The 26,612-nt window shown below is 41.8% G+C and overlaps 1 protein-coding gene across 7 annotated transcripts in view; it reads left to right on the forward strand.

Annotated features, from left to right (window-relative positions):
- The first annotated feature begins 8,299 nt into the window (after positions 1–8,299).
- Positions 8,300–26,612, forward strand: part of GRM1 (glutamate metabotropic receptor 1) — a 186,549-nt gene continuing 168,236 nt past the window's right edge. For 3 of the 7 annotated variants that reach the window (XM_080587287.1, XM_080587290.1, XM_080587291.1), the window contains exon 1: positions 10,061–10,988. In XM_080587287.1, coding sequence (XP_080443413.1) covers positions 10,226–10,988 — 763 coding nt within the window. In that variant the 5' untranslated portion in view covers positions 10,061–10,225. Of the gene's footprint in view, positions 8,873–10,057; positions 10,989–26,612 lie in introns of those variants that run through there. The other 4 variants (XM_080587285.1, XM_080587286.1, XM_080587289.1 and 1 more) reach the window with 4 other exon arrangements.

Genomic DNA, 26,612 nt, shown 5'->3' on the forward strand with positions numbered 1-26,612 from the left:
CAGCTGTTAAATCAGTTGAGCTGGTTTGAGGTAATTTATTGGGTTCTTATGTTTTTTCAGCTAAAGAAAAAGTGCAGTGAAGATGAAAAAGAGTCTTTTCAGAAGCTGTTGCCAAGGAAGAGGAAAACAAAAACAAGTGCATGCTATAGTTATTAAGATAATGCCCTCCAGAATAAAAATAAAAGGCTATACCATTAAAATAATATGTGCTCACACAATAGGCATGTACAGATGGTTTGAAAACCACAAGGCCACTTTACCTTAAACTCATCATTGTGAATATGCAGATGTTCTCTAAATAATACAACTAACTGATATTTAGAAATTTTCCCTTAAGTGAGTTCTCTTCATTCAGTGAAGCAAGTAATGATTACCTAAATGCTTTTTGATTTGTAGTATGATGGATGGCAGAAAACTTCAGTCATGTATTCTTCCTGTCCCTTCATCCATTGTGAATCAAGTTTCCAGAGTCACCTTATGAGCTATGGTTAATAATCTATAAATGCAATTTACACACATGAGGGTATTAGTGTTTCTGCGAGGAACCCACCTTCATACCCAACTCTAGTAATTATGTGCATATGATCCATCTGCCTCACGATCACTCCAAACTCTGGTAGTCACCTCTCTTTAGTCCCCAGGGCAAAGAAATCCCATTCTGTGGCTGGCCCAACACAATGCCAACTGGCACTTGGTTGTCGCTGGTGTTACTTTTCCTGCTTCTCTTCCAATATGCCTATTTATACAGGTCTACTTCTAGTCAGCTATGGACCTTCAAGACAGTTGAAAAAATGTATTTATCTTTGAGACTTTTTCAAATTTCAGTGATAATTTTTTTCCAGTTTTAGTCTGAATAGTTACTGGTATTCTGGGGAGGAGGTTTACATCAGTAGGCAGAGCAAACACCGCAGCTTTTATCTGCTTAGACAACTAAGATAAAGTGTTCTGTAATTAATAATATGTGAGGTACTTCTCTTTGGGTTTTATTCAATGCTCCTGGCCTTCCTTTTTGATCATTTTCAGTTCAACCTCCTGGCTACAGACAGTAAGTTTTCCTAAAGAAACTAATGGTTTTAGGTGCATTGTTTTTCTTAATGTCCATTTCAAAGTATATGAGGGAGTCTGGAATTTCAGAGCATTGTTATTCCAGTGTTTACAGAAAATCAGGACCAGTTTATGTCTTGATAACTATGCTTTGCTCAACAAGAACAACAACAAAAAAATTTAACAGCAAAATGTGAAATCAAATATGCTTTTGGGCATAGGTGAATAGTTTAAATTGCAAGACTATGATGGTCAAACAAGTGCTCTGAAGTTTCCAAATGGACAGGTTTGCTTGTTATCAACAATTTCCAATGACATGTTAAAAAAGACAAATAACTTGTATTCTGTTCAGTTTAATTAGTTTTAGCGTATTGATGTGTGTCCAGGCTTTTGGTTCTGTAGCATTGCCAGTTATTTAGTAAGTAAATATAGACTGCTTCAGCTTTGATTACAAAGAACTTCAGCAGGTCACCCAAGTCACCACCTGGTTCCTTCATTATTTAGGATGTCCCTTCCAGAGGCAATGGCAAACAAATGTCTTCTGTATTGTAACGTGAAAATTGCCCTAAAGGTGTATTACAAGTTCTAGTGTCTCAGCAACTTTACAGAGTGTACCCCTCCTGTTTTCAGCAACATCTTGATCACCTCCGTAGCAGCACAGCATAGGGAGAAAAATGATTTCTCCAGTAGGCAGCTCTTTGGACCTGTAGACCAACATCTAAAATGTCTTGCCAAGACCTACAGGCTGCCACTGGACATCTCAGAGCAGTGGTGTAGCTTGGTCCCAAAGCTGCCCTCTCAGAGGGTGACTACCACCCTTCATCCAGGGGGAGGTCTGCCTGAGGAAGTGGTCTGCCTGAGACTACTCTCAGAGTTACGCAGTTATGTTTCCAGCTCTAGTAATTTTCAAAGATGTGCTATCAAAAAAGAGTATTCGTTAGAACAAGAACTATACAGCAAACTCTAACACAGTAGAGGATTGCTGATCCTTTATGGGGATTTAAAGTACAGCTGCACTGTCATCAGTACCAACATGGTACTGCAATGGTTGTGAGGTACTTCAGAGAAGTACTTGAGCCTGAGTTAATCACAGCAGGATTAACTGATGGGGTCTGGGATCCAAAAACTCTGGGATCTGACCTGTATCATTCATGAAAAAGAGAATTCGTTAAGGAGGATTTGCCGGAGAACAAACATCCAAGTATGGTGTTTGAAGCTGTGTGACCTAATGCATGAACCAAATACAATCCATTACTCATAAGTGGACTAGAGAAATAAAGGAAATATTACCTAGTTAGAGAATGGGCAGCAAAAGGCAAATAGCTGATAGAAATGCAAGACAAAAAGCATTTGAATATACATACTGAGAACCAGCATTCACAGTCAATGCATTCAAGCATCACGTGGACCTCAGCCATTTCATCACCCATGGCAGTGTTATACTTGACATTTCTTATCCTACCTTAATGAAGACAATTTTGTGATAAATCCAATGTTAAATATAGCTGCATAGCTGAGCAAGAGTAAAAAAGTCTGATTCTAGAGTAACTGGGATATGAAGCACCGTAAGGACCAGTCAGTTACAGCTTGTGGCTAAGGAGCCAGGCACCCCAGGTGAGAAGAGGGGACTTGGCATCCCTGAAATGGCCCATGAGACAGTGCAGCCACTTGACCAGAAGGAAATGGCAGAGAAAAAGCAATTAATGTGTCACCAAACCACAGCAGCATACTGTCAGGGAAGTGAGAGGAAAGAGAGTTATTACAATGATCCTAATAGATCTTGAAGTAATGAAATGCTTCCAGAAATGCTTTGCCTAGCTAGAAAGTCAAAGTGATAAAGTCTGTATGGAAATCCTGTTATCTAGGCAATTCCTCATGAGGACTATAAATAAAAGAAGTACTTAAAAGAAACATATGTACTCAGATATTGTTCTTGTTTTTTATGACAGCAAAGAAGGTGTCAGGACATGTAGACACTTAATAAGAACTGTTTTGTATTTTCTCTGAACTAGCCTCTTATTTTGCAGTTGTGGTGCTTTAATGTATCAATTTTTTGAACAAATGAATCAAGCAGTTTGCAAGTAATAAAGTTTGTACATTGTAATTGGGTATCAGCTTCTTTATTCTGTAAGTTATGCTTAAAGTCACCTAATACAGCTATGTATTAAAAATAAATACAGTATTGCCTAATATTTTGTCATGTTTTCTTCACTTAACCATTAGGTTCAGCCTAAAGCATTGGAAGCGTGTAAACTGCATGGATATAAATACGTTGGCTGCAGGCAGCCATATGGATTTTATAAAAAAACATAGCTTCTCCCCTTTCCTTTTTCTGGCAGGAGGTATTTTTCTGCTGTTGTTTACAGGATGCGGTGCATTTCTGATACCTCTTTCTCTCTGGTTCATTGTAATATGAATCCAAACTGTGTTTTCTTCAGCCTGTTAATCAGTTCAATCACTCTTCTCAATCCATAGTGTTCAAACTACAGATTTATATAATGCAGGCAAGACCAATACAACCTCAAAGAGGGGAAAGCCATGGCACCTCAGTCTTTGAATCCACTCACATCTCTGTGGCTCACTCTGAGATACGCCTTTTCTTCTAAACTTTCTTCCTCTCTGTTCATTTACACCCATGTACAGTGAGAGTGAATAAAAGCAACCTGTCTGACGTCAGTGATTTTCAGGCATACTTTCCATCCGTTCTGAACAAATGTAAATGCATAAAGAAGGTGCAAGGTAGAAAATGAGATCATTTCAGTTAAAGGTCATCATAAAACCCTATTTATCTTTAAGGTTTTCAATTCTCCTATTTATTTGCTATCGCAAAGACTTCAAAAACAGGTACTTATGAAAGATGATGGTGTCTCTTGTACACAGTGCTACGTAAATGGGAATAGACTGTCAATGGCAAAAGTAACTGCCTGGGATAATCAGCCTAAGTCAGTGTACCACTTTTGACCCATTAATTTTATTTATTTATTTTATTTTTACTTTTTATTTTTGGAGCATTGGATAGGTTCTTAAAAATGTGTCAGAGATTTCTTACACATGGTTTGATTGCTAAAATGACATTTGCAAAACCTCCATTGATTCTTTAGTCAAGTGTAAAATGATCCTGTTTTGGAAAGACTGCTAGCCTTTTCTGTCTCTGACATTTGTGATTTTTAATGAGACTTTTTTTTCCCCCTTTTTGTTATACAAAATATCTGGAAGGGAAATATGTGGTGAAATGAAGGACAAAAATATCATCTGGTAAATACAGAGCTGCTTTCTTCAGTGCTGGCTGTGGTTACTGGGGAATTTTCAGAAATTAGTACGTACTTGCAGGTTCCCCTCTGAGTGGTGCAGAGATGTGTTGTCTTATGCTGCAATCTTAGAGTGAACTTTTGCTCTTCTTGAGTTACTTTTTCCTTTTGTAACTAAATTTTGCAGTGTAAGGGCTTACTGACCCACAGCTCCAGCCTGAAAGTCTGGATGGCAGAAGGAGCAGGAATACCGTTTTCTCACCTGCACTGCAAAGACCTTCTTTCCATGTGTAGATTTTACCAGTTTTTTGTGGCACCAGATTGGATTCCTGCAGGTGGCTTTATGCAGAACTGTCCTTGAAAATCACTGAAAAATTCCAGCCTGCAGATGCTTTAACTGTCAGGCTTCCCACAAACACAGCACTAAATTGTTCTCCACAGAGTACAGGGACTTCTAGCTAAACTCGGTGCTCTGTTTGTTAGCAGTCTAGCTCAGCAGATGCCTCTAGCTAACCTGAATTAACCCCATATTGCAAAGGTAGCTTCTCTCCCATCACACTCACACAGTGTAAGTTCCTGTCTGGTGAGTCTTGCCAGAGAGATTCAGACTGACATTCCCAAATGAAGTGAGGGATTTGTATATTTTAAAAGGAGAGTCTGAAGCTCAGAAATGGTGGACCTTTGACTTTGGAATGCACTTTTCTCTTTGGCCTGTTGTAACACAAGCTTGTTGGTATGCAGGACCCAGCACAGATTTATCTATTTACTCAGGTTGTTTCTTAGCGGATTATTTCAGGGAAATCAGAGGATTTCGAGACAAGAGAGCTTAATCAAAACTAATTAAGCCAGATAGAATTGATGTGTGTAAGAATTTATTATGAATATTGCTCAGCATTTTGGTCTAGAGGGCACCATAAGTACATTTTTGCAGTTAAGAAATAAATAAATACAGGGATGGCTTGGAACGTTATCCAGAACTGAGTATTCACCTTCCTTTGTGCTGGAGACATTCTTCTGGCTTCTTGTTCCTTCGTCATGAGCATGTCCACAAGAACCAGAAGGACAAAATTCTCGAGACACCTGCACAACAGGGAGACCCAGGGCAGGCATGCAGCCTTTGAGGCACGTGGCTCTTCTTGCGGTGAAGGGAAAAGGGGTGCTTTTGCCTGTCACATTTCATTGTTTGGATGGCATGTGTTCATGTTGAGAAACAATTTAAGAGGTGAGCTTTCCTTCAGGAAAAGCCAGGCCTTTTCCCTTCGGGAGCATGGTGGTGTGATCCCTCTCCTTGACAGTCTTAATGAAAAACTTTGGCTGAGAGTATTTTTAATATGACCTTATAAACAATCAGTCATTTATTTAAAAATGCAAAAAAGAATTATTTTAAACTTATTAACAGATCTGCTAGCCAGAGATTGAAACTGCTGAATGTATGAATAAATCTAGTCTGTTCATCACATCATGAAGCCTATAATCCTTAGAGAGTGTCAAAAATCTGCAAGACGTCCCTGAGTGCTGAGTTTTGCACTGATTTGGATCTCACACTTATTTGAAAGACGTTTGAATTCATAACCTCCTGACTAAATCTCTGAGGAGGTATTTTGGTTATTTTAAAAGGATGTGAAATCTCCTAAGCCCGTGAAATGTGCTCAGGATGCTGTGACTTGAGACAGGGGATAAGCAGGAGTTGAATGACTAGCAATAGAAGCTTTCATATTTCTGGGGATCCTTGTGGTCGAGGGGTGTGTATGCCTGTCAAAAAAAAGAGCAGAGGAGAGTAGCCCAATAAAACTGTAGGTCAGTCTGGATGCTGTTGCTAGATTCTAAATATCACAGAAGTGAGACCTAAATTTCATGGGTTAATCCTATTTAATTTTAATGGATCTACTGGTACAAGGAACAGCTGAGCAATCAGACCTTTATGAAGCTCCGTATATACTGACATCGATCCTTTAATGTTCACTTCCTAGCAATTGAAGCAAATAAGGGTAAGTAATCAAACTGTTTAAAATGCTGTTTCTTTGCTTCTTAACAGATAGGGTGACTTCATAGCTTAAATATAAGAAAGAGGGTAAAAATGATGCTGTAGCTGGCACATTTTTTTAAGTGAAACCAATGAGAAGCATTGGCTTTGCTAAGAGAAGAGGAGAAAACATGCTGAATATATTAGGAAGATTAAAATCCTTGTTTCTACTGAACGAGCCTGCCTGATGATAAGATGACTCTAAATCCTTGTTCACAAGCAAACACGATACTGAAATGAAATGCTACAACAGAGGGATACCTGTGCATGTTTTGCATGCATACTCTGTATATATAGTAGGTGGCTTGTGTAAATCATGAAAGGAAAGCCTTTGAGTGAGCAGAATGGAAAGGATTACTGAGAATTTATGACATAGCTAGTGTGTATGTGTTAACTGACTTCAAACAGGAAAATATGAAATCTCCTCTTGTTTTCAAGGCAGAATAAAACTACATAATTTTAGAGGCACTGATCCTTGCAGAATAGCTTTAAGTCTGCCCAGTAATGTAGCTGGAGAGTCTGCACAATTAAACAGTCAACCTGAATTTTTGCTCTTGGTAGAAAGCAGAGGAGGGAGGACCAAAACGGGGTCTCAGCAAGCCAAGTTACCAAGCTTCAGTCCTTGCTACTCCGAACCTATTCCCTTTCAAAATGTGTTCTACAATATTATGGCCTTTCTCTTTACAGATGACCAGAACTTTTCCTATAGAAGATTCTCTGATGAAAGAGGCCATATTGTTGAAATGGAAACATTTAACAGGAGTATGTCTTTTGTAGACAAAATCATATCTTTTGGAGAAATACTGGAAAAAAGCTTCCATTTTAAGCTGATGATTGATTTCATTTCAAGTAAAAATAATGACACTCTGTGCTACGTAGTATAAAATGTTTAAACTGAAATAAGAACAAAACACTTTTGATGCTATCAAAATAGAATATTTCAATCAACCTCCAAGTGATTTTCAAATTGCGTTTCATAGGAGACTGGAAATTGTTCACTTTTGCTCTGTTTCATGAACGAATAATATTCCACATCAGGTAGTTTTCCACAGAAAACGAGTACTGCTTACAGCCCCTGCTCTGTTATCACCCTGATCCTTCTATTGTCTGATGGCAGCTCATAGCTCTGCAAAAAATGCAGTCCTGTGCGGTGCCCCAAGGATGGTTACTGCATGGTGAATGAACATGTGTACAGAGATATGGGGAGACAGTGAGACGGGGGGCACGGGCTGTTTGTGAGGGCAGAAGTGCTGGATCTGTGGGCAGTGACAGGGTCAGGGTGGCACATGGTGACACTTCATGCAGACCAGAGTACCAACACCAAAAGGACAATATCGCTCACTCTGCTGGTCCTCTGGGGAACCTCGGGCATGCCAGGCTGCCTGTGAGGGAGGTGCCAGCAAGAAGAGGCAGACTGGGGCCCCTGTGGTCCCACTGCCCTCTTTGGGCTCTGGAGATCCCTTCCCAAAGCCTCTGGACATCCCAAGCGTCCTCACAGGAGCCCCAGACCCCCTCAGCTCCCCTCCGTGTTCCCACCCCACACAGCTCGGTGCCCCCGGGCCTGGTGCTGGCGGACCTGCCCCGGGCTGGGCCTGGGGGCCCTGCAGGAGCCTCGTGCTGGGTCTTCCACAACGAGCGTGCCTCACGGATCGACACACGAGGAAGGCAAATAACTAGCTGCGTGACAGGAGAAAAAGCACAAATATTGACACAGGGAGAAGACACCCCTGAGGCAGCCTTCGCTGCAAACCCTTCGCTGAATGAGGAATAGTTAAATGTTTGTCCTTGCCTCTTTCTTTCAAAAGTAGGACAAATATCTATAGAGTTCCCAGCGGGGAGGTAATCTAACTTTAACTTTCGTACAGTCAAGTAAAACACCCGAGACCCGCGTGAGGGATGCAAGCAGGTCGTCTGAATTATGATTACTCAATCTGGTATTATTTTAATCTGACATGCCTCTCACGTGCTTCATTTAGCTTCATCTTGACCTGAAAACTGTAATCTCAATACCTTTATCCTTACAGGTGATTTATGCCGTTGCAGTATCTTGTTATATACATGTATGTGCATATATATGTGTGTGTAAATATACGTGCATTTGTTTGAATAGCGAAACCGTGCCTGCGAGGCAGCTCGGCACATTTCACCATCTCAGGTCCCCCGAGCGTGGTCGGGGTCGCCCTTCGAGGCCCCGTCCCTCGCCTCTGCTCTTGCTAAGCGTGACCAGCGGGTAATGAATAAAGAGCCTGGGGGGAGGAGAGACAGAACCCCCCCTGCAGCGGCTGCGTGCTCCGGGTGACGCTCCCTTGCTCGCTTACGAGGCGAACAGGGGAAGAAATTAAGGAGGGGGAGAAAATGCCTGATCCTTCCGTGTGAGATAATGGATGAGCCCGGGATGACCTGTTTTTTTCCTTGCGGTGGAGCGGCGCTGAAGACAGAGGGCACCAGCGCCCAGCCCACAGCCATCGCCCCGCCGCCAGCGCGCCAGCTCGGGGCGCCCGGGGAGCCGCCGGTGCCTGCTCGGGGCGCCCGGGGAGCGGCCGCCCCACCGGGACAGGTACGGCCCGGCACGGCCCCACCGGCACCGGGCTGCGGCCGGGGGGCGGCGGCCGGGGGGCTGCGGGCGGGGGAAGCCTCCCTCCAGCGGGGCTGCCCGCCCGGCTGGACGAGCACCGGGACGGACAGGCTGCGTGCACCGGGGGGTGTGTGGCGGGGCGCCGGGGGGTCGGTGTATCGGGGTGTCGGTGTGTCGGTGTATCGGTATGTCCGTGTGTCAGTGCGGCGGGGTGTCGGTATGTCCGTGTGTCGGTGGGTCGGGGTGTCGGGGCGTCCGTGTGTCGGGGTTTCGGTGCATGCGGGGGGGACCGCGGCAGCAGGGGGGCAGAAGTTTGGGGGAAGCACCCAGGGGTGCTCGCCGCCGGGCGGCGGGGCAGGGGCGGGGGCACCGGGAGCCGGGCGCTGTCCCGGGTGCTGACGGCGCCGCCGAGCAACAGGGACCCGGCCCGGCCGCGCACCGCGCTCCCGGCTCCCGGTGCCGGTGCCCGTGCCCGCCGCTCTCGAGGTCTCCGCTCGCCGCCGCCGCTCTCGCCGCCTCTCCCGGCCCGGAGCCTGGCTGCGAGGCAGGCGTGCCGGTAAAGCGCAGCGGGACTTTGCCCGCCGTTGCCGTAGTAACTAGCATGGATTCCCCCCCCCTCCCCGTGGCATGTGTGTGTGTGTGTCCCCGGCTGCATTACGGGTTCGCCCCTTCCGCACGGAAAAGTTCAGGTAAACTGCAAAGGGGCTCCCTTCCGCTCCTTCCCTCCGCTGACCTTTAAATGACATTTCCCGGCGGCGGCGGGGCAGATTCCTCGGCTCTCTTTCCACCCCCTCGTCTCCCCTGGGAGAGGACCCCCCCTGAGCCGGGGAAGGATGCCTTCGGGGAGCCCCAAGGCGAGGAGGGCAGCGCCGCCTCCCGCCGCCGGGGCTGCGGCCGCCGGGGCCGAGCGACGCCGGGTGCCCGGGGAAACTTCCCAACTTGGGGGGAGCGGGGCAGAACCGGCGGGGGGGGGACACGGCTCGAAACGGGAGCTTTGGCTGCAAGGAGGACGCGGATCCCCCAGCCCCACGCGTGCCGGTGTGCCCGGTGGCGTGCCGAGGGAAATAGGCTCACGCTTTATTTCCATTTCCCTCCGGAAAGTTGCTCCCGGGAGCCTCGGATGAAGCGGATTGAGCCGGGCGTTTGCGAGAGTGGCGGGGTTTGAGAGCGCCCCCCGCTAGCGTGTTTTGTCCCCCGTTTCTGTGCCACCAGGTTGGAAGTCCCTAGGCTGACGGCTGCCTGGCGCTGCGAGAGGGACCTCGCTGTGATGCTGCTCGGAGCGAGCCGGGAGCCGGCGGGGGCGAGCGGATGCCATTTCCTACACGCCCTTAAGCCATGTGCAGGCAAGGGGAGCCCTTGAAATTCGTCGCCTGGGTCTGGACGACGTCGTGCAACAAAATGATCGGCGTGCTGCTGGTCTTCGTCCCCGCGCTGCTGCTGGAGGCGGAGGTGCTGCCCCGGGGCGCGGGGCGCAGGGCGCTGCTCTCCGCCGCCTCCTCGCAGCGCTCGGTGGCCCGCATGGACGGCGATGTCATCATCGGAGCCCTCTTCTCCGTCCACCACCAGCCCCCGGCCGAGAAAGTGCCCGAGAGGAAGTGCGGGGAAATCCGCGAGCAGTACGGCATCCAGCGGGTGGAAGCCATGTTCCACACTTTGGATAAGATCAACGCCGACCCGGTCCTGCTGCCCAACATCACCCTGGGCAGCGAGATCCGGGACTCGTGCTGGCACTCCTCGGTGGCCCTGGAGCAGAGCATCGAGTTCATACGGGACTCCCTCATCTCCATCAGGGACGACAGGGAGGGCGGCAGCCGCTGCCTATCGGACTCGCAGCCCCAGCCCCAGAGCAGGCTGAAAAAGCCCATCGCGGGGGTCATCGGCCCGGGCTCCAGCTCGGTGGCCATCCAGGTGCAGAACCTGCTGCAGCTCTTCGACATCCCGCAGATCGCCTACTCGGCCACCAGCATCGACCTGAGCGACAAAACGCTCTACAAGTACTTCCTGCGGGTGGTCCCCTCCGACACGCTGCAAGCCCGGGCCATGCTCGACATCGTCAAGCGCTACAACTGGACCTACGTCTCCGCCGTCCACACGGAAGGTAGGTGCGGGGCGGCTCCCGCAGCCCCCCCCGGGCGACACGCGAGAGAAGGTCCCGCGTGGAAAAGGGCCGGGGTCGCGCAGCCCCACGCCCGCGGGATGGTCCCCGGGGACCGGCGGCCCCGGGGCTGGGGGCGGCTCCGGCAGCCCCCGAGCGAGGGTCCCACCAGCCCCCGGCGGCGCTGCCCCGGTCCTGCCGCCGGCACCCGACAGGCCGCGGCCGCTCCGGGCGGCGAGAGGGGCTCCGAGGTTGAGGATGCTCGGAAAGGAGCCGGGGGATTGCAGCCAGGCGAGCTGCACCGACGTAAATGGTGGGATTCGTCTTTAGGGAGAAAGCGAGCTCTCCTAACGTCTTTCTGTGGCATTTCTGCAGTCCAGCTATCGCCCTAAAAGGGGATTTTTTTAAGTAAGAAACTGCAAAGCTGGGGGTATTGCTGTTGTAGTTGTGCACCTATTCGCTTTATCTGAGTGTATCTCTTTCCTGGGTTTGATTAACGATTCTCTCTCCTCCTTTGTGATCTGACTCCACACCTTCTATCCTCACAGAGATGGCAAAGTAAGAAGTGCTAAGAACAAACACTGTTATGAATAAATAAAAGTCTCCACTAAGAGTTGCGTATACAACATGCAAAGGTGAAATGGATTAAACTGGACCCTTAAGAGATGAAAGTGCAGCAGTTCTCAAAAACCATATGCAAGAGCAGGAAGCAATGACCTGACATTTGCAGTTCATTTTCTGCCCTGTCACAGATGAGAAAAGGAGCTGCTATAAAGAGTTGCATATATGAGCTGTTAAGTTTCCCTATTGCTGACAGATAGGATTAGATCTTGTGGCAGGCCAGGGTGAAAAATAAACATCAAAGGGGTAAATTCTTTGTGGATATAAATTGCCACATCTCCCTTCAGTGCACTTCCTGGGAGCTTTGCTAATTCACATTGGCTGAGGATCTGCCTTAAGGGATCTGCTCTCTCTTTCTCTCTCTGTAGATGTAACTCGTGTTAACACTAGTGGGATTTATCTCTTTTGGAAAAGACAATAGATTATGAAAGTTATTTTTATTTTTATTTTTTTTAAAGACCATAAGTAGCAATTCTATTCACTGCTTGTGAGAAATTTTAATTCAATATCTGTTTTTACAAATAAGCTCCCAAGTGATGAAAAATGCTTGCTGCAAGATATTTTTGTAGGATTTAGAGTGATACTTTTGAAGATAGTGGATCGGTTGTACCCCACAAGGTAACAGTCTTCTCTTAGGAAGTGTCATCAGGATTTTGCAGATTATGCAGCTCAAGTTTCTCTCTCTCTCTCTTTTTGGTCTCGTAATAAAAAGCTGTATCTGCCATACCTTTTTGGTCTCGTAATAAAAAGCTGTATCTGCCATACCTTTATTGTTAGAGTCAAGATACTTATTCCACTGGCAATATGTTTAATAAACTTCAACTTCTTTGTTCCTTTCAGGAAGATGTCATTAACCCCCATTGCAATTGCTGTTGGATGAATTTCAAAGATTTTTTTTTTTTCCCGTGTGAAGTGAAATTAGTACACATGAAAATCAATGTGAATTATTCCATTTAAGTTGCCTGAAATCTCATGCATTCACTGTGAGATTGCTGCTTGGTGGTGTGTTAAAGGTGGGCTCATGCTTCACAGACAACTCAGAGCCACTCTGAATAGTAGTCTGTGTGAATCGGAGCTGCTCCAGCCATGCTATGTTTGGAAATACAGGAATAAAGTGTAGTTGGAAACATTCCTCCTCCACACTTACTCACAGGCCTCCATGCTGTCTTTATGGTGGGCTGCAAAATGTGTTGGGAGGAATTCCAGGGTACCATGGGTTTGGAGCATCCAACCAGTCTCTCCACCCAGTCCCTCGTTCTGATAGGGTAGACAATCCTCAGCTCTTGTAGCCACCCAGCCACAAGGGGATGCAATGAGACCACAAACTTGCCTACCTGTGTCAGGTAGCCGTGCTCCTCAGTCAACCCTGACCCAGGGCAGGGTCACAGAAATAACCCAGAGGTGATGAGCTCTTTCTCAGGCAGTCTGAACCATTCAACTCCTCCAGTCCCCTTCCTCTGCTCCTACACTCTGTCTGGAGTTATCCAAATGCCCAGAACAACACTAGTCTATAGAAATATGCTTCTAATGAAAGTCAGAAATCAATAGCATACTATTTGGTGCGCACATTTCTTAACATGGAGCCTACACTTGCCATGAGAATCAGGACAATAAAGTCACCCGATCTGTAGCATGATGTCTTTAAAGTAGTCCTCGGTATCCTTCTTTGCATTTGATGTGAAGGTTCATTCTTCTTGTGTTAATGCCATTATTGGTGACGACATTTAACAATATACACAATCTCTACATACTGTTACATGACATTGCATGGAGGTATGCTGTACCATTTCTTTTTCTTTTCACCGTTGTTTATTAAGATACATAAACATTGCACTTGGCTAGAAACTTCTCAGTTAGTGAATACAATCTGTTTTCAAAGGCCCACATAACTCCTTTTAGATTTAAGCTTGGCACATAGAGCTCCACATTGGAGAAAAAAACAAAGTCAAGTTACTATGCTTGGTTATTGTGTATCTCAGCTGAGCAGAGTTACACATCATGAGAGCACATTTACTTCAGAGTAGGCAGCAGTCATGAAATGATGTGAGAAATCTGTGCGTCTGCCTGTGGAAGGCTGTGTGACTACAGAGTAGCTGCAAGGCATTTCCAAGACTACTATTTTTTTTAAGGACTCTTCAAAGGTCCTTCAGTATTGGAGCTCTTGGCATGGGTACATCTTCTCAGCTCTTGGGCTTGGAAGGCATCCTTATCTAGAAATGCAGATAAGTGTATGTCTAATGCCAAGCCAAGGCGTCCTGTGGAAATCAAAGGGATTAAAAGCACCTGCATGGAGTTAGGCACAATCCTAGGGGTGCTCCTGAATTCAGGTTGTATTCACACATAGCGGGTGTGATAAGGGCAGAAGGAGTCTTGCTTGCTAAGGGTTACTTGTCACATGAGATACCTTCAGAGACAGGTATTATTTTCACCTCACCAGGCAGCCACCAGTTCTACATGTGGTAGAACTGGGAAGAATGATGGGGGCTACCTTCTTCCTTGGCTGGAGAACAGCCCCTCGGCTGTCCTGGGACAAGGCCAGAAATGTCGAGCGGAGATGGCGAGCACGACCTCTGCTCTGTGTGACTCTGAAGGCACAGAAGGTAGCAGGGCTGTCTCCAGAAAGCATAGAACAGCTATGAGATTACAGTGCATTACACCACCATCCAAAACCACAAGACGCCTACACACTGGCTGGTAACCAGCACACAGTCTCCAGCAATTCCCTCACCTTTATTCCCTCACCTTTAAAGCAGACAAGATGAGGGCGTAAGAAGCCCTTTTATCATCTCATTTTCCAAGGAGATCACTTCTGAAAAATCAAATAGAAATACTTCATGCCCGTGCCTTGCTTTTCATTTCAATCATGGCATATGTTTTGGCCTTATAAAATGTATGTAAGATTTTTTTTTTTTATTTTGTGAATGCAAAATACAAATGTGCAGACTAGATCTCTTTGCCAATGTCAAAGAATATTTATGGACTATTCTTGCACTTTAGTGTACAAATACCCCTTTATAAATAAAATTTTAATTCCAGCAGATTAACATACGGACTTTGTAGAAATATCTTTAGAAATGAACCATTTAAGTTAATTGTACCAAATTCTGCTTATTTATAGATGAATTTCACTGATAACACTGACATGTTTCCGGTCATGATCAAATTTGCCAGATATATATTACAAGGCTGTTCCTTTTGCTTGAGTAAAAGGCTTGAAATGAACTATGATGAAACAGATGGCACAACTGTAAAGGCTTTCAGCTCAAAGTAGACAGTAGGGTATTTAGTCATCTTCATAATGATTTTTGATAATCTGACTGCCGCACACTGCATTGTAGTAACATATAGGGAACTCATATGCATGGTCATATATGCTGGAACGAGAATGGCAGGACGTAAGCCTTGCACTTAATTGCAGTTTTCATAGGAAATAATTTCTTTTGGTAGGACTCACTAAAGTAGCTTTAGATGTGCTAGAAAATAATACTCCCATTTAAAGATAAGTGGGGCAATATCCACCAGATGGTTCAAAGGAATAATTTTCATATAATAGGACTGTGTTTAATTTCTCACAAGCTGTTCTTGCAGTTATTCCTAACAATGGTATATTATTAATTCCATAGCATTACTGGCTGATTGATACTTTCTGATAAAATTCTGGTCAGGCAATAGTGAACAGCAACTCCAATTCATATGCTTGAAATTTCAGAGTTTACAAATGTTTCTATCAACAGCTATAACAATTCTCTTAAACCTCATAATGTGTTGTGACCTGTGTCTGAGATGTGCGGTCACAAATGAATACCCCAATCTATTTCTTTCTCTGTTTACCTTGCTTCACCTACCTTCACCAGAAGCTTCAGGGTAGGGAAAAAAGGAGAGGGAAATGTCCCGAGGGGGATAGAAATTGATTTAAAAGCAAGTGAAGACTAGAGTATTCCCTGTATAGGACAAATTTATTGTATTTATTAGAAGGTGCTGGGAGAATCATTTACATTGATTGATGGTGACAAAATTATTGCAGGTGACAAATGCCATAGAGAATCAAGAGAAATTTGTTCTGGAAAACTTATTGCTTTGCAGTACTCCTAAATTCACAAATAATTGAACTTTTCAACTGCACAACTGGCAGCTGCATGAGTTAAATCATCTCAGAAGAATCATCTAACTTCTATGCCCACCTTCTAGCAATATTATTAGAGTTCATATTTATCGGTAGATACCATATGTTCATTTGTGCTTTACTTCTATTTTTTTTTCATTATCTCCTTGTTTTCATATTTGTATGTCCCACATTTCTTGGAAACTTCTGCAGGGTACTTGTCTCAGTGAATATTGTTTTAAGAAAATGAACTGTGTTTTCTCAAAAGGCCACATGAAAATACCTCTATAGTATTCCTTTGAACTGTAGTTTGTAATATGAAGGTGCTTGTTTTTAGGTTTCTCAGACAGAAAAAAAAACAACTGTGTGATGTGTAATATGACTAGGAGTAGTGTCACCCATCGAGAAAGATTTTTCAGGGGTCTGATGAACCAGTGAGTTGGTAACTGTTGGAGACCAGAAGCATTGCACCTGCCACACAAAATCCAGAAAAGTAATGGTCAAAGTCATTATAACTGGTGCTCACTGGACCACATGAAACAAACCAGCGATTTCAGTATATTTTCTGTGTGGCAGGTGTTCACAGCATAAGCCACCATCACCCATAACACTAATTAACACCTGTGCTGACAGTCTGATCAGGAAGGCCTGAGACTGATTGGACATGAACTGCAACAGTTTTTCACCGAAGGAAACCATCCCTCCATCTCTTTGCTAAGGAATAACGCCAAAGGTGGGTGGGAGGATATGCACAACAAATGAAAGCCATCCAGTGTATCACCAGATTGGTTTTGCTGGGTAACTTGTCAGACTGGATCTTTTCCCAAACCTAATATTGCATTATTATTACTATTAATGTATAACTTAAAGAGGTTCTTTAAAAATAAACTGTCTTTGGCTGAGTACTCCGTTTACATGTAGGGAAATATTAAAATTGCTGTACTGCTCCTTCAGCAGTGGGTGAATATTAAAAGGAGCAGGGCATGCATGGAGCACACCTTCACAGCTCCTGTGTGTAGGAACTTCCCAAATACCAGATTACCAGCCACCAACAGACCTTTGCTTTGTGAATTTGTCTAATCCTTTTTTTGCGTCTATTTATATGTCAGTCTCCCTAGTGTCATGACAGAGAACTCTATAACTTAATCCTATGTTGTATGAACAAGTGTTTCCTGTTATTCAGTTAAACCTGTTGCTTAATGCCTGCATTACATTCATACATTTGTACAAAATTTATCATCATTTGTTAATCCTGATCATTATCCTGTTCTTCTAATTTCAATAGGAAGTGTGAGCCAACAGAGCTGTATGCAGTGTAGGCAGGGGTGCACCATGGTTAAACTCACTCATAAAGTAACATGTTCTGTATTGCTCTCAGACCTTTCCTGAGAAACTTCTAGCTGTCCATTACCTTTTTAGCTACCACAATGCACTGAATGGATGCCATCAGAAAATGCTTTGAAATTACCACAAAGACTTTCTCTTAAATGGCAAAGCCTATTTCAGAGGCCATCATACACAGGAGCTTACACATGTGCGTTACTCTTCATATGTTAGCACACAATATATTTCTTACAGTTTTGTTCCTTTCTCTTGGCCAATTATTAATCCATAGCAGCACCTTCTGTCTTATCCCATATTACCTCTGCTTCTATGAGAGCCATAGTAAGGAACCTTATCAAAAGCTTTCTTAAATTCCAAGTACTTCATAGTTTCTGTATCATTCAATGGTTATCTGCTCCAGCAAAGGATGCTAGTAATCTTCTGAGGTATGTATTTTCTCTGTAAAAGCTGTTTTGGTTCTTCCTAAATATGGCATATTTATTTATGTATGCATTAAAACAGTTTTTGTTATGGTTCTTACCAGTTAGCTTTGGGCAGAAATCTCACAAGTCTGTTGTTCATCCACTTACCCCCCATGCCTCTAAATGCTCTATAAATTCCGTTAAAAAAATAAAGCTGATATGTGAAAATATAAAATTACTTTTTCTACTTTACCATTGCCATCTGTTTTGGTATCAAGGCCAGTTTAATTGGTGGCAATGTATCACAGCAGAATTCTGCTTTGAAAATTAGCTGGTATTGGCAAATTGTCAAATCCATCTTATGGATTTGTAATAAAATATTGACACTCTGAGACAACTGTTCAGACTTGTCTACAAAAGGAATGACCTTTCTATGAGAACCATCCTATCCCCCTTCACAGACAGGGCAGATCCAGAGAATTAAACTTCTCTGCTATGGTTTTATCTTCCCTGAGTGCTCTTTTTATATATCTGGTTATCACTGAATATCAGGCAAGTTTCCCATTTCTGGAATATTTGCAGAATGGTGGATTATTATATTCTACATCTTTATGTCTGAAAACTGTTTCATATTGTTTTATTGTGGTTTTATATTTTATTTGACAAGGTATGCTCTGTTCTCTTTTCCTCATTAGGACACAAATTCCACTTTTTAAAGTTTTTTTTAATTATTATTATTTATTTATTTTTAATAGCTTTAGGAAACTTACTTTTCTGTTCTATCATGCTGGTTTTTTTTTTGATCTTCTTGGAACTTTTTTTTTTTTTTTTGAATGGTGACTTATAAAAATGCTCTCAGACTCTTACATATATCTAAGTAGTTTCCACATAATTTCTTAGTATTTTATTTTTTTAGCTGCTCCTTTTAACTTTCTTGAAATTAGATTTCTCCTTTTTTATAATTAATTTTGTTTTCAATCAAATATTACTGTAAGTAATTTTTATTTCACTCACAGTTCTTTCTTTCCAAATATTAACAGAGCCACAATTACAGACTTTTCTTTTTGATACTTAGTTCTTAATAAGGCCTTGTATACTGCTCAAGAGTAAGCAAGACTTGCTTACTCTTTTGTGAAGTCAGTGAGCAGATGAGTCAACACACACGAAAAGTAAATCAATACACAGCATGTAAGATTTGCCTTCATTTTCCATTAGTTAACCTACAGCTTTGCAGTACTGCATACAGATCGAGGGTGTGTTAATAGTGTTTTGTGACATGTTAATAGTGTTTTGTGACTTTTTTTTTAACGAAAAGTACTGTTTATCACAAGCTGTCCTTTCCTCTTGCTACCTGCCACTATCTGGATTGTTTGTGTCTATCAAGAACCAGTGTGACAGATATTTCATTTTACTGAAAAGTCATGTTGTTTGTTATACGATGCAGTGCTCCTAGTTTTGAACAATTTCCATTTGTATTTTCTGTTGAATGTTTTTGAACAAGTAAATTAAAGAATATCTGCATTATATTAACAGACAACAATGATTTATAAATCCCTTTGAAATCTGATTGAAATATTGTAAGGAAAGGCAATTGACAGTTCTGCTAGACAAAGCAGAATATATTGTGTCCTGTGCTGGTGCAGAGAGTAAGCGCAGCTGTAGGGCTCTCGATCCAGTGCGCATTGAAGTTGGCTGATGGTCCTCTATTTGAGTTCAGTGGATCCTGAATGGGGCTTAACATGGCTATCATATATTATCTTTTCATGTTATGGAAGTGTCACTCCTCAGAGAGCACTAAAAATCCCCAGGGCTTGTGAATCCTGCAGTTAGAAGCATCTCGTAGTTAAAGGAAAGTAGTGTAAAACTGTGTGAAGACAAACAGTTTACTGAATTTGCATAGATATTAAAAGACATTCATATACATATTTTTTTTTTTCCTTCCAACTAGAAGAAGGTTGAATCTAGTTCACTTCTTAATACAAATTCTCCAGTGAATTTAACTCTTCTTTCTCTCTGCACATTGTTTGTGGAACAAACTTTCATTTTCTTAAATGCAGTCACAATTTGCAGTTGTTTGACTATCATCTTTCATCCTTATTCCTCAAACATTTTTTTCAAACAAAACTCATCCTGGAAGCAACAATAAGAACATGGCATGAAAACTGCTGAAGTGACAGTCATTGGAAATCTGAATAGATATTCATAAATACTTTCTTAAAACATCTGGCTAGGCTCAACTGAACATTGAATGTTTTGTCCAATGTAGAGTAGAATATGAAAGATAATTATCATTAATTATCAGGAATTGAGGAAACATTTCATACTTATTTATACCCATCTTACCCATATGGTGCTTGGTGGAGAGGCTCGAGTGCAAGGAAATTTGGCATGTAGGCCATAGTAGTGATTTTGTTAAGTGCTGGATATTGAAAGATGGTAATTCTCCTAGTGAGAATGTATTTCTCTGACTGCAGGCTCCACATGTATAAATCTCAGTCTCTTGCCTGAGCAGCAAAAAAATGAAATATTGACAGCTTTGTAAAGGAATGCTATATTATCAGCATTGCTAAAACTGGGAGGATGATGTGAGAGACTGGAAAGTTGAAATCCACTACTACTGAACTGGGTAGAATGGGTTACAGCCCTGGGACAACAATGTTTTTTCAGAGAATGCCTTTATTTGCCAGGCCACAGTTCCCTGGGATCATGAACTCATATTCAGGATCAGATTAGAAGGTCCATCTCTATGTGAAGTGACGTGCTGTGCTGGGACAATCAAATCACTGTGCTGGAACAAAAGTGTTCAAGATTTTGAGAAGGGGGAAGGAGCCAGGCAGGAGCCTTGGCAGCCTGGGTATCACTCAGCCACAGCGTACCTGTTAGTAGCTCCTTCAGTCAGCTCCTTCATTAGTCATTTCTTCTTTCCTTCCTCCTTAAGGCACTAGGATCATGGTCCTCGGGTGTCACTGAATTACCTTGTAAATATAGGATTAGTCTTCCTCTTTCATGTGGGTACCTGGCTGTGTCAAACCAGTCTTCCTTCACTGCCAGATTTGGCCAGGAGTCCAACATCCAGCTGCTCAGCCTGTGTGTGTTAAGTGACAGCACCAGTGTCCCCATCAAATGGGGTTATTTTAACTGCATTGCACAGAGATCAGCAAAGTGTCTAATGCTTCGCTGTCTTCATCAATGATATAAAAAGCATAATTGCTGATAAGATATACAGGTTTGTGGAAAGATAAGTACTGGGGAAAAAAGAAAAGATTCATGTCTCTTGGGAAGCTAGGCACAGTCTAAGAAAATGCATGCTAATACAGTCAAATGCCAACCGTATATGCAGGATTAAGGCACACGTGCCACTTGCACAGGATAAGAATCGTGCCTCTGAAAGTAGTCTTAAATGCAGTGTAAAGTTACAGAGAAGCTGCATCAAAAATACGACAAAACAACCTCAAAATTCAAAAAGCTAATATCATTCTTGAGAGAGAGGGAATTTGACCTCAGTCTAAGAATTATTTTTATTAGCCTTGCTATTCTCTGTTCAGTTCTGTTATCAACATTTTAGGAAGAAAGAAAGTTAAATATTGAAGAGATAAGGGTAAAATTCTCTAAAGGATTTGAGGGCTGAAAGACTGCCTTATAGAAGGAACCTAAAACCATTTATTCTATCTGGTTTGCCTATATATATATATACAGCCTATTTTACCCCTCAAAAATGTTTAATTTTCTCCAAACAAACAAAACCACTAGGAACTAAAGGGCTCTGTATCCTAATGGTTAAATGCATAGCAGGTGCCAAATGCTGGTAGGTGAAAAAAACTTCAATTAGAAACAAGACAAACACTTGTACTTTTGAAGATGATTAACCACTGTGACAAATGACTGAGGAAAATGATACATTTCCAGTCTTTCAATGTTGTCTAACCAAAATGTGCTGCAGATGTTCCAGACCAGTTTTTCTCAAATGTAAATCACTGGACACAGCACAGTTCACACAGAGTGAACGTGCGGGCTGGCGCTATACAGGTGGTAAGGTATGATAAGCTGATGGTTCTTTCTAACACTAAATCCTATGCATTTATTGATACTTCTGATTATGTAAGCAGAGAGGAGAAACATTTAATTTAAAGAGTACCTTAACATTCATGTGTTCACTAATTGTCTCAGCTGCCTTGGAAAATTAAAAGAATCCTGTGCTGTTGATATTGATCCTATGGGAAAATAAATTTAGGACTAAACAACCCCTTTAGTCAAAGTTAGTCCATTGATGTAATTTCCACGCTTTATTTCGAGTCGATATTTGTTCATTTACAAGCAATTGGTGCTTTGTTATGCATTTTATCCTTAGTTTACAGAGCCTTTTAGTTCCTACTATTTTTGTTTGCTTGGTGGAAATTTCAGTTTTCATGCAGATTTTATACTGCCCTGTTCTCTTACTTATGACAGAATATTGTCCCTTGTGAGTGAAAAAACCAGCGAGTTTTCTAAAAGGATGCAGTGATGTTTTTCTCATGGTGTCATTAATTTGAACACTACATTGAACACTACATTGAATCTAAAATGATATAATTCATCTGACAGCACATGCCAAGTAAAACAACAAAACAAAACACTAAGGAAGAAAACAAGAAATTGGTAGCTAGTACAATTAACATTTTTACACCACAGTTTTTCTAGAAAGGAATGCCGTAGTGAATTTTGTGAATATGTCCTGTAATTTTAATAGGCAAAACATAGGCATTGATGTCTTCTGTTGTTTCAGAATATAACTAGCATGTTATAGATGCTATCCCTTCATGCAGGGAGCATCTTAATGTGCTCTTACAAGGCAATTTCAAATATAGTTATGCTTGAAATCTTAATGAGTTTGTCATAGTTACTTCTGTCTATTCTACTGAGTCCAAATATATGTAAAAAAATGTATTCTACTTTTGTCGTAGCTGTGGTGTTGCCCATGAAGTATGAAGCAGAAATGTGCTGGTGCGACAAATATCCTTAGACGCATCACTGCTTTTTATAGTTCATATCCTGAGGACATATGAATAATAAAACGCTCTTTAAAATTCTGGCTATACATCTGTATTTACATTCAGACCTATGATTCTGCCTTAATGAAGTCAATGGGAGATTAACTATTGACTGAAATTTAGCTATGCATCTGACTCTGTGGAGAGAAACTTTAAGGTGCAAAACACTCTTGCTTGATCCAAAAAGGCACGTGAACACTGACTCAACTTCAAGTGCTTGAATTATGGAAGACAAAAATTAACCATATACTTACAGAACATAGTTTCTGAGGATTGGTTACATCACAGAAGTGTCTAGCACATTACAAGTTTAGGCACTGGGTGCTTTATCTCACAGTAAAGATAGGCTTTCTACGGATAAAATTAATATTTATAAACCTTTTTAAGTTCTGTGTAGTAGGTTAGGCTAGAGGGAAACCAAATGGCCTCAGAATTCTGTGTTTCAGAGAATCATGAAAATGGAGCAGTAGGCTGACAGAAAGCTGAAGCCCACTGGAGAAAAAGGGCAAGATTTTGGATGTGCTGCTTTGAAGAGACAGGTAGAAATTTATTTGCTACTTTCTTGCTTAATTTAAAGTGGAATGCTGAAATAGCTGATAAGCTTGGCCATCTTTTTAATTTTGTAAATAGAAGATCAAGATCAGTAAGGAGCTAACTGAATGCTGAAACTTCATTGCATCTGCCCATGTGAGAATTGGGACTCATTTTTGAGTATGTTATTTGTTTTGCTTTTTTGTCCATTTGTTAGTTCAGGTGACATCAGGGCTAAATTTCATGTAGATTTTTTTTTCCATCTCTCATTTTTAATGATATTTTTAGAGTGCTGATTTGTATGTGCTTAAATTCACAAGCTCATATAACACTTTTATCATAATACATGCGAGAAGAATAGCATCAGAAGTAGAAAAAGAAAGGAATTATTTCTGTGTCTGTATCATGTGAAGACTTCCCTTGCAGAAGGCTGCTGGCCCTTTGGTATTGCCTTATGCTAATACAAACTTTCGCAACTTGCAAGGAAGCTTTCTTAAATTATCTAGGTATTAAGTTAAAGAATGCACAATATTTAGTGAACCATATATATATATATATTATATATTACGAATTGCAACTGACTCGTAGAACAAGGACTATGTACGCTTCTTTGCTCAGTAGGCAGGTTTCATTGCACATCCAGAAGAACACAGAAGGTGGTTGATGGGGGGCTGGCATGAAAGCATACGGGGCTGCCTTGTGTGGGGGAGAAATTTGTTAAAGAGGTTCTTGTAGAATCATTTGATTGCACTGGATCAACACCTTCGAAAGGAGGAAATTTTCTATACGCATCTTCAAGCTGGCTCCACCTCTAACTGTCTCATCATCCATCCTCTAAAAATCACAGCATGCACCTTTCTGTACCAGCTTCTCTTATTCTTTCCCACAGCTTCCTCTCCCAGTTCTCTGGGACAGACAAAGAAACAAAAACCAAACCAAAACAACAACAACAACTACAAAAAACCACAAAGAAACGTGTTACATTAATTTGAACAGCCAGATGTAAGCATCCCTGAACCATACAGAACTGATGTGCTATCCTCAGTCTATTGTATATTTTCTTCTAACTAGCAAAGTATATTTTCTTCTAACTAGGAAAAAAAAATCCGTCTGAGCTGACATGCAAGCTTAGTTTTCAGGCAGGCAAAGGCGAAGAATTTGAAAATGGTTTAGTTTTCGTTACAGTTAGATCATAATTAGCCTCTTATTCTTGTAAGATATTTTAAACTAAAAGTAGAATTTGCTTTCAACCTGATTCCATTGTTGTAAATGGATTTGCCACTGATTTCTTTAGGAAGTGGTTTGGGGTATAATTATTACACAATTCCAATGCAAATGTACGTCCCTATGTATATGAGGGAAAACACTAAGAAAAGAGGAGAGCTGAGGGAAAGCCTATATACCTGACTAATAGAAACAATATTTCATCAGTCTGCCTTCTTTTTATGTAGAAGTATTCCAGGGTTGCATTATAAAAAGTGTAAATCTTTACAAAGAATTTCTTCATGGTAATGCACATTTGAATTTCGGTCTCAGGGAAACTTGGTTTTATGCTGCTACTAATTATCTTTGTGGTGACAAAGGCCATTGTTGCTTAGAATAAAGGGAAAGGGTGTTTGATATGTTGTAATCAAGAGCACCAATAGACAAAGGCATACATTTTAATCAACAAGAGGGTGGGGATGATGCACACCTGCAAACACAGATGTTTTACCCTTAATTTCTAGAGCATATAAGTTATGCATCAAGTTCTGCTTCACTGCTAATTAAGGAATAGATCTGGTAGAAAAGAGGGATCCAAGTATAACTCAGTTATATGAGAGAAACAAAAAAAAATGTGGACATTTTGCCCTAATCCTAATTCACCTTGAAAGGGTGATTGGCTCTGCTGTAGAGCTGGGTGATTCATTCATGTATTAATTGTGCAAAAAAGTGCTTTGGGCTAGTGAAAATAAATTATTGCAGTATTAAAAATGTTTTATTCTGGGGTACTTTTTCAAAAAAAAGCTAGGGAGGGAAACATTATCTCTCGGATCAGACTAACTGGAGGAGATTCTGGGTCATTTCCTCTGAGAAGACTGGAATATCATTTTGTGAAGCTTTACTGTCAAATATTACACTGCTGTGTTCTGCAAGATGTTTTAATGTGTTCATTGGTCCATGTGCTGGGTTGACCCTTGACAGCAACCAGTCACCCACACAGCTGCTCACTCACTCCTCTTCATCCCGTGCCAACAGGACAGGAGGAGAAAATAAGAAGGAAAAAAGTGAGAAAACTCTTGGGTCGAAATGAAGACAACTTAATAGATGCAAGAAAGTGAACAAACAAACAAAAATAAACAAGCAAAACAAAGGAAATTTCTCACCACCTTGGGCAGGCAGACTTATACCTTGCCAGTCTCCAAACAATAACCATCTTCTACCCTCTTCAATGACCCCAACCCTCTTCTACCTCAGTTTTTATTGCTGAGCATGATAGCATGTAATATAATATGGAATATCCATTTCAGTGATTTCAGTGATTATGTCACTTTCCTGAGAGAAAGTCAAAAGTGAACCTGTATTGTCCACTTCTTTGATGAGTGGTCTAAACTCTGAACTGCTTGAATTAAACTTTTATGTCTGCAGAGCCCTCATTGAGTTTGTAATGTTGGCATACTGAAGCTTTCAAAACTAACACGTTAGATTTAATAGCATTAGCCTTACAGACTATAGCTAGTCAAGTACTGAGAAGTGTAATATTTAATCTGGATTTACCACATAGAGCACTCTCTTGAACAGTTCCCAGCTCGGATGTAGTAGTCTGGATATTCATGTTAACAACTGTGCTGACAAGTTATAGGGACATGTTACAGCTAAAGACATGTTACATTTGCATTGAGAACTTCAAGTGTTTTGAAGTAGGATACATATTTTAGGAATGTAGAGTAAAGGCAGAGGTCCAGCTTGTGTGCCATTGGAGCAGGTTCTGAAGGTACAGTCCAATTCAAACTCATGCAATTATTCCCACATCTTCTTTATGGACTCCCCACATGATATAATGGTGTGTGTACTTAACCCATTTTAAAATCCAGCCTGGTAGGCTCCTTAATACCAATGCGTCTCTTGGAATATTGTCCTAGAATTTCATTCTACCTACAGTTAAAAGCTGCTTCATGCTTTTTGTTCTTGTTTTGATCTGAGGAGATTGAATCCTTGAATAGCTTACCTTAAGTAACGTCTTCCTCTCTTGCATTGTCTTGATGGCTACTCATTAAATCTTCACCAATTTTTCAATATCTTTTAGTACTGGATATTATTGCAGAAGCAGTCATACTGCTGCCAAATAGAATGAAGGTAGTATGATCTCTCTGTTACTACAGTATTGTATTTGTTTACATACATGAAAAAAAAAACAAACAATTCTCTCTATATATTTAGTCAGAGCGTTATGTTTAGTGCTCATATATTATAATCCCCAAGCCAGTAATTTTGTCCCATGATGGGATAAAATATCTTTTGTGTACAGAATTTTAAGTTCCTGGGAGTTTATATGTATGTGTATTTTTCTGCATAATTTTTTTGTTCATGCCCAGTTTAATGAATGACCTAGATCATGCTG

Source organism: Anser brachyrhynchus (genome assembly GCF_964034855.1).
Source record: "Anser brachyrhynchus genome assembly, chromosome: 3".
NCBI lineage: Eukaryota > Metazoa > Chordata > Aves > Anseriformes > Anatidae > Anser > Anser brachyrhynchus.